The sequence below is a fragment of the Cyprinodon tularosa genome, unplaced genomic scaffold, assembly GCF_016077235.1.
Source record: "Cyprinodon tularosa strain WSP-4 unplaced genomic scaffold, ASM1607723v1 ctg9, whole genome shotgun sequence".
NCBI lineage: Eukaryota > Metazoa > Chordata > Actinopteri > Cyprinodontiformes > Cyprinodontidae > Cyprinodon > Cyprinodon tularosa.
The window spans coordinates 1,509,695-1,518,242 of NW_024039673.1; the positions used below are offsets into that span (position 1 = coordinate 1,509,695).

At 37.0% G+C, this 8,548-nt stretch overlaps 1 protein-coding gene across 1 annotated transcript in view; it reads right to left on the minus strand.

Annotated features, from left to right (window-relative positions):
* LOC119775856 (rho GTPase-activating protein 42-like) overlaps positions 1–2,129 on the minus strand; it is a 31,610-nt gene extending 29,481 nt beyond the window's left edge. The window contains exons 1-2 of the mRNA XM_038273968.1: positions 1,795–2,129; positions 1,552–1,725 (exon numbers count right to left, since the gene is read on the minus strand). Of these exons, the coding sequence (XP_038129896.1) occupies positions 1,552–1,705 (154 nt within the window). The 5' untranslated portion in view covers positions 1,706–1,725; positions 1,795–2,129. The remainder of the gene's footprint in view (positions 1–1,551; positions 1,726–1,794) is intronic.
* Between the last annotated feature and the right edge of the window lie 6,419 nt (positions 2,130–8,548).

Genomic DNA, 8,548 nt, shown 5'->3' on the forward strand with positions numbered 1-8,548 from the left:
TCATTACTCTTTCATCAAGAGTGGTTTTGTGGAGAACATGATTGTCCTGTCCACAAATTCTCCCATCTGAGCTATGGCGCTCTAAACCTGCAGAGATGCCCTTGGTCTCTTTGCTACTTATCTTATCAATAATCTCCTTACTGTGTAACTGTAGATGGATGGCCATGCTTGGTAGATTTGATCAATGTTAGGATCTTAATTTTATAACTTAAAGACTGGTCTTCGTAAGGCTGTTTGTTCACTAATGTTTCGTTAGAAAACATCTAAAGACTTCCCATATCACCTGTTTTCACACATGGAAGTAAAATGGGCACATGATCTAGTTATTAAGTAACTTCTAAAGGTATTACACAATACCTATGTACACTATAAACTTTAAAGGGAAAACCATTATTATGGGCTTTTAAGTCAAACTGTACGTCAAAGCCTATAACAAGGTTATACGGTACTGGTGTTGGAAACTGTTCAGATTTGATGCTGTTTGTCCTTCTTTTCACATCTTTTAATTGATTTAATTTATAAAATACTGAAATCACGCAACATATTACTACATTTAAATGTAAAATTCCAAAATATCACTGGATGTAATAACATAGCTGACAAAAGAAAAGCACAGAATATATGCTTTCCACAAACGGCTCAACTCCAAAGGCAGAGATTTTGTTGGTCTTTCACAAATAATCTTCAAGATTTTTTTAAATGAAAGGATCTATACTTGACATTGTTGCCTAATATAAGTTAACAGAAATTAAACCAGTGATATGAAAAAACAGTCGGCCATTCAAAATAAAGATGCTCACAACATATAAAACAGCCTAGGTTATTTAAAATTTAAAATCAAAGCTCTTAAAATCACAAATCGAACTTCACTGGGTATGAAAAAGTCATTCTGTTGACTTTCTAAAACAGAGCTTGCAGATACAACTGTTTTTGAAGGAAATAAAATGTTTTTGTCATTTTTTTCATTATGTGAGGGGGGAAAAATCGATTAATTGGATTTGGAAGGAAAAATCCGAAGATTCGATTTTAAAGCTAAATTGCCCAGCATTGCATCCTAAAGGGGAATATAATATTCTCCACAGTGCAAAAGTTTTAAGACGAGGCATTCCTAAAATGATTTGATCACAGATTTATGTTGTAAAACCCGAAGATTATTAGTGGCCCCCATTCAGACACCCTTTACAAAACTTTCTGCACCCTTGAAACTGCATCTTTTTAGTGAATCTATATAATTATATTCCATGAATGACCTTAAATGATCTTAAATGTGCAATCAACAGTGTTGTATTAACATAGATGGTTAGCCATTCACAATTTATAAAGTAAAGTTTGTTTTAGAGACAAGTAATGGTACCTTAGAGATAATATATCCCCTGAATAACATAGTAACTACCAGCTTCGGTGTGTATTTAAAACAAGATAAGCAGAAATAACTGTCCTCTGAAAGCTTAACTAGGTAAACTAGCTGTGATTGAACTGGTAGCCTCGGGCTTTGGGTTTAACTTAAACAAACCTATCTGAGTAAACAGCCATTGGGTTTTGTTTACTTACCTCTGAGGGCAGATATGAGCATGTTTCCATCTTTGATCAGGTCTTTTATAAATCTGTTAGTTCTCTCCAGTTCGATTTCATGGCACTGCAGCCGCTCTCTGAACTCCGGACTATCCAACAAGGAATCACTGAACTCCAACGTCGGGAGACCCATCGATAACTCAGCACACACCGCTAATAATCAAAGAACTGCAATAAGTTGGAATGTGTGCCGTTGGAAGGGGGAAAAAAGCTTTTACATACCGTAGGCACGGAGATACTTTCTCTAATGTTTCTTCAAGCTCCCTTTTTTCATGCCTTTTTCCCCTTTCCCCCCTCGCAGAACTTCCGGACACTGATATGCAGCAGAGCTTCTGAACTACAGAGGGTTTGGCTAGCTTTCCCAGCAAGCCTTTCCCGGCTGTTCCTTCTACTTTATATACGAACTGAACCTAAATATAACTTCACTTTGAATTCCTAGATAATACAAAAAAAACCCTAAAAGACTTAAAATCACAGAACCGAAAACTGTACCTGGCTTAAAGCACATAAAACCCAAGGCGACGCTGGGAAGCTAACTTTCTTTACGGGTCTAATGGAAGACGTTGTTACTATGGGAACGGGAGACTCCTGCTGGCGTAGACAGAAATTTAGACAATACGCCAAGAAACTAACGTTTTAAGCAGCGTCTGGTTTTAAACTGTACAGTCATTCACTCAAACAATGGCGTAAATATCGGTAAGCAGAGACTGCAGTTGCTTAGGGGACCCGTCACTGACACCTGGTATATGGCAAGCCAAAAAAATTCTCTTTTACACACCTGGTACCATGTTGGTTGTCCAGAGTCAGACCTTATTTATACCCCAACACATGCCAGATTTCTTCAGGATGGTGAGCCGTTTAAACACGACACCAATAAAGCAGCAGTGGTACTTTTAATTACTATGTTAATAAATGTGTATAGTTCATTAGACGGTTGGTAAAAAAATACACCAATATAATATGTTTCAAACTGCAATAAATAAATAAATAAATGGTTTTTAATGGGGGTACCGAATAAAATAATGAAACATGAAAAGAGGCAAAAGGTCATAACTTGATTGATTATATGAAGTAAAGAGATATTTGCAACTCCGGAACTCCAAAGATATATCTCAATATGACTAAACGCACCAGAGCGTTGATGTTTTTTTGTTTTGGTTTTTTTCACTCTGCCACCCATTCTGTTATTTTTATACACCTTTTAAGGTCCACATTTGTGTGACCACTTTTTCTATAATATTTTGCTGCTGTAACACCACAATTGTCCCATTGGCAATGAAGAGATTTTCTATTCCATTCTATTTTTAACAGGATGGAGGGTAAAAGTGCAACAATTTATTTTTTAAATTATCAATAAAATAAATCTTTTTTTTTAAAATAGCCTAAGGGACTTATCAGCTGCGGTTTTTGCTCCAGTACATGTCATAATTTGATAATTTTATCAATCATTTTATCTTTTTTATATATTAATCTTTTTTCAATATTGATTTTGATTATCTTAATAAACCTATGTTACCTTTATGCCACTGCATTTTACTTTTCTTCCTCTCTTTATTCATGAACAGTCCTTTAAATCGTGGCAGCCTAGTTTGAGGAGTGGCGCCACATAATATATCTTATGTGTGATAAGATATATAATGATATAGAAACTCTCTCTAAACAGTTGTTTTTGTGTTTTAATTTAATTGCTATAGACTGTTGAAAGCATATGAAGAGGAACTTAAAACTTTCAACATATAAATCAACAGAAAGCTGAAGACAATATTCCAAGCAGCCATAGCTGAATGGCAGATTCTCATAGCATGAAATGAAGCCACCATAATGCTAAATACTTCTTGTAAAGAGAAAGGGAATGTTTTGGGTTCAGCTGAGATTTTTGAAGTTTAATTGGCAATCCTAATCTGACTTTTCTCGTGAGTTGCACAATGTGGTACTTGTTAGTCTTTTTTTTGTTTCATGAAGAAGGTTTTGTGTTTCAAAGCTTTCTCTGAGGTCTTTCTGCACCAAATTTCCATGTTCTCCTGTGCATTCCAGTAGCCAGATTAAAATGTGTAGAACTAAGTTGAGATGTGAGACTCGCAATGTTAGTGCATCCATGCTGCCAACAGGCAAGACTTTTCATTTTGTGTGCATTGGTGCATGAGTTTGTTCCTGTAAGTTATGTCCTGTCTGTCCGTGTTGCCATTTGATGGCCCGGTGACCTGGGTATACCCCACCTGTCAACAAATGACTGCTGGACAAAGACACCAGCTACCACAAGGCCCTGCAAGCACCAGTTCTCTGTCCATATTAGGGCCCCTTTTATCTAATATCTACATGCTCCCCTAACTCAGATCTTAATAAACAACATTAGTTGCTATAACTATGCAGACCAAAGAACAGTATGTTTTTCCGTAAAAATTCAAAAAATATCCACTGGACTTGGTTTTCAAGATTTGAAGACGTTTCGCCACCTCTCCAGGAAGCTTTCTCAATTCAAATGTCTGGATCCGCAGTGAGTTTGAGTCTTATATGGACAAGGCCTTGTATTGCTTGGAAACATGCAATGGTAACCGATGCATGTTGCATGTTTCCAAGCAATACAAGGCCTTGTCCATATAAGACTCAAACTCACTGCGGATCCAGACATTTGAATTGAGAAAGCTTCCTGGAGAGGTGGCGAAACGTCTTCAAATCTTGAAAACCAAGTCCAGTGGATATTTTTTGAATTTTTACGGAATGACTATGACCTGGATGACTGAGAACCTTCATCAGCATAAAGAACAGTATGATGTCACCAGGTGACTATGAACCCATTTGAGCGCTGACTATATGCATAGAAGAAATCCATGTATGGATGAGCCACAATATTCTTCAGCAGAATCAAGACAAAATTAAGTAATTATACATTTATAATTCTAGAAACCACCAATCTAAGTTTAGGGACTCAGATCCAACACTTCAGAGACCCATAGAGTAACAAAATTGGGCCTTTTATCACCTAAAGAACACCTCCAGGATTTCAGGACTAATGTCTTAGCAGGAGCTTTGAAAACTAATCAATGCATTCTCTTTATTAGAATGTATTACTGCAATGGTATCTCCACAGCTGGTCCAGAATGCTGCTTCCCTCATCCTCACAGAAACAAAGAAAGGGGGGATATTAGCCTGGTATTAAAATTGCTGTAGTATCTCAGTGAATAGACTCTAGAATATTTCTGTTAGTCTACAAATTCTTTAATTGTTTAACTCCAAAATACAAAACATTACAGTCTTGCCAGTGTATCACTGACTATAGCTCTCAGGTCTTTTGGCTGAAATCCTGTTTGTATAACTAGAGCCAGAAACAAACATGGAGAAGCAGCATTTCGTTTTTTGCTCTACAAATCTGGAAGAAGCTCCCAGAAAACCACTAAAAACTCTGAAACCCTCAGCTGCTTTAAATTAAGACTAAAAACACATTTGTTTAGAGTGGCCTTAGACTGTAATGTAATATCTATTATTAGTGAAGTTTCCAGTATACTTCTAGTTCCAATTTCTTAATCATTTCATCATTTTCAGATACAATCCTCTTATTTTGATATATCAATTCTATTCTCTTTTAGTATTTGTGTTGCCTCTATGTCACTGCAATGGACTTTCCTTTCTTTCTCATTTACAGCACTTCCAATTATCTTTCCAGTGAAATGTGCCATATAAATAAACTTGCCTTGCGCCCGAAAAAATATATTTATGAATTAAGGTCTGCTTAAGAACAGGAAATGACAGTCAAATTGAGGCGTTATAAAATGTTGAAAAAGTTAATGATTTTGGCAGCATGTCATCTTAAAAATCTGTTGTTTTTTTATTGTTTTTAACTCCCAATCATAAGAACATCTGAATAGGACGGGGCTGCTTAAATAGAAAGTAATACTGCTGCAGGAGTTTGCCAGGTGAATACAAAGAGGCACATTGGATTACTGAACACTGGCCAAAGCCTCTGTGGTAACCTCTGAACAGACTCTCTCTGAATCACTTTCGCTTGTTTCATTATGTGTAATAGAATACAATGGTCTCAAATTCACTTTCACCATCACACTTTCTGCCGTGCATCTGAATAGTCCTGCTTCCCAATAGATTTCATCACTGCACGTCTCAGATGTCCCTTTGTTTCTTCGTTTTGTTAGTCTCTAATAAAGCTGAATCCAGGTTCATGCTTCCCTTGAAAACAAGCTGCCTCAATGTTTAACACTGTCTTGGTGATCCTGCTGTTTTATTGTTGAAGTTAGTGAGCCCTGTGTGTGTGGAGAAGAACTGCACACCATGACAACTGCTGAATACAAGCTAAAGTCGCTCTGATACACACAACCACAGCTGAGGAATGCAGACAGATTAGTTTGATGTCAGCAAATGTATTATCCACAACAAAGGATAATACATTACAGCATACTCAAACTATTTAATGCAACTTTTTTTTTTTTTATCTAGGAGACAGACCTTTTTTAAAATTTACTGAAAGTTCTTGTACACAAACACTGGGTATGGTCCTGTCTCTGCTGAACCAGGGTAAAAAAAATGCTTTTGATTATGCTTTTAATCAGACAAAGTGTTCTTTGAAAATGGCTACATAAGACGCCACTCTCTGCAGCCATGAATTGTTTCTGCGCAGTCAGGTTTTCAGAGGAGAGTCTCAGACTATGTTGGCTATAAACTCATAAATTTTGCACAATACAACAAATGAAGTCAATGATCTTGTATAATCAGTCAGTTTAATTATTATTTTCTTTTAATAATTGTCCTTCTTCCAGTAAGTAAGTAAGTAAGGAAGAAAGGAAGGAAGAAGGGAAGGAAGAAAAAGAAAGAAAGAAAGAACGAAAGAAAGAAAGAAAGAAAGAAAGAAAGAAAGAAAGAAAGAAAGAAAGAAAGAAAGAAAGAAAGAAAGAAAGAAAGAAAGAAAGAAAGAAAGAAAGAAAGAAAGAAAGAAAGAGGAAGCCACGAGTCACTGTTATATATGAAATAAAATAATGATCAGGTTTTAATCAACTTTAGGAGCGATCATACAGAGAAGAAGCCCCTCATCCTCAAAGGGAAACAGCAGGAGGTGCAGTGTATCTGGAAAAAGATAAGTACAATGGTAACTATTGACACCCAGTGATTCCAGGTGGGAAATTTAACAAACAGCTCAGACAAAATCACAGAATGAGATTTATCCTGTCTGTCCTTTCAATGAAGGAATATAACTCATTGCTGTCTACAGCCTGAAAACATCAACATTAGCCCTGATGTCAGGTGTAAACTGTTGACATCTCCTGTTGCTTTGTCACTGCGCACAAAAAAGGTAACCTCAACTGGCTTATTATGGGACCAATGGAAGTGGAAGAGCAAAATCTGGCTTTATTTAGGTGACACAGACTTCTGAATGCTAACCTGCATAAGTACAGTCATGTTTGAGATAAAACTCTGCTATTTTCATCCTGAGGCAATGCAAAGGAAGGTTACTGTAACGTCTTTTACATCTATAAATCCTTTGACGAGACAAAATATTCTCACAACAGGGTTATTATAGCTAACTATAACAAACGCAAACTGAAACAGAATTTTTTTCTTTGGAAAAGACACTGATTAGTAAATTTCTTTATCTGGATGGATTAAATTGATCTGAGATTATAAAGTCAAAAGCCCTAGTGTTATATTTGACCAGATCTGAGGTTCCTAGAATTTCTAAAAGTAGAATGGGAGGCAGATCTTTTAGTTATCAGACTCCTCTCCTGTGGAACTAACTACCAGTTTTAGTCCATGATGCAGACTTTACTTTTAAGCTAAAACTTTCTTTTTGATAAAGCTTAGATATAAAGTGGCTCAGGTTATCCTGGGCTATCTGTTTAGATATATGCTGCTATAGACTTAGACTGCTGGAGGACATAGGGGCCACTTTTTATTATTCTGCTTCATTTTCTCTATTCTCCCATTTTGCAGTGTTTGCTAGTTTAATCTCTAGCATGATGTTCTCTCTGCTGTTTCCTTATCAGACAGAGCTAAATAGAAATTATCTACAGACCAGTGCTTCTATGTTCATTTTGTACGTCCGCGTCTGTCTCTTTGAACCCCAGTCAGCCTTGACAGAAGGCTTATCACACTGAGCCTGGTTCTGCTGGAGGTCTCTTCCTGTTAAACGGGAGTTTGTTTCCACAGATGCTGCATGCATGCTTGGTGTGAGGGATTACTGATGGGTCAACGACTCTAGGAAACACCCCCCCCAATAACTTTGAATTGAGATCTGACACAATTATCTCCAACAACTGAAACTGCATTGTGTGTTTATATGACTAAGACGTACTGAAATTATGGATACATGATCTTTGTTTTCATGTTTAGGATTTCAGAATTCTCCCTCAGCGTGATCAATACAGTGATGCAGCAGCAAACCTAGAAGCAAGTAAAGCATTGGTTCTGGATGAGCAGAAAGAATGACTACTAGTAGGAAACTCTAAATCTGGCCTTCATGGAAGAGTTACAAGAATCCAACATTGGTTAAATGAAAGACACGGGCAAACATCTACTCTGGTTAGTTACAAGTAAAAACAACTATTGTACATCTCTCTAAACTCCATAGTGAAACATGCTTGTAGCATCATTATGGTCTGGGAACATTTTTCTTCAGCAGAGTCTTAATTGATGTGGATACTAGAGGAATGGTACTGTTGTCCACAGATGCTATCCAGACAAACTCAATGGGTACATCATCTACATCTTCCCATATGGAAAATATATTTTTGTTGAGATGATTTTCTATGGGCTTCTAAACTGTATCAAACGATAATTCTGTCTTAAAGTATAATACTTTATAAGGGGAGTGGTCGTGGCCTAGTGGGTAGGGCATAGGGCTTGGAATCCTGAGGTTCTTAGTTCCAGCCCCACTCCCACAGACTGCCACTCTTGGTTAACCCCACATTGCTCCCTTGGTGTTGCACAATGGCAGCCCACTGCTTCCCAAAGGGATGGGTTAAATCCATAGAGT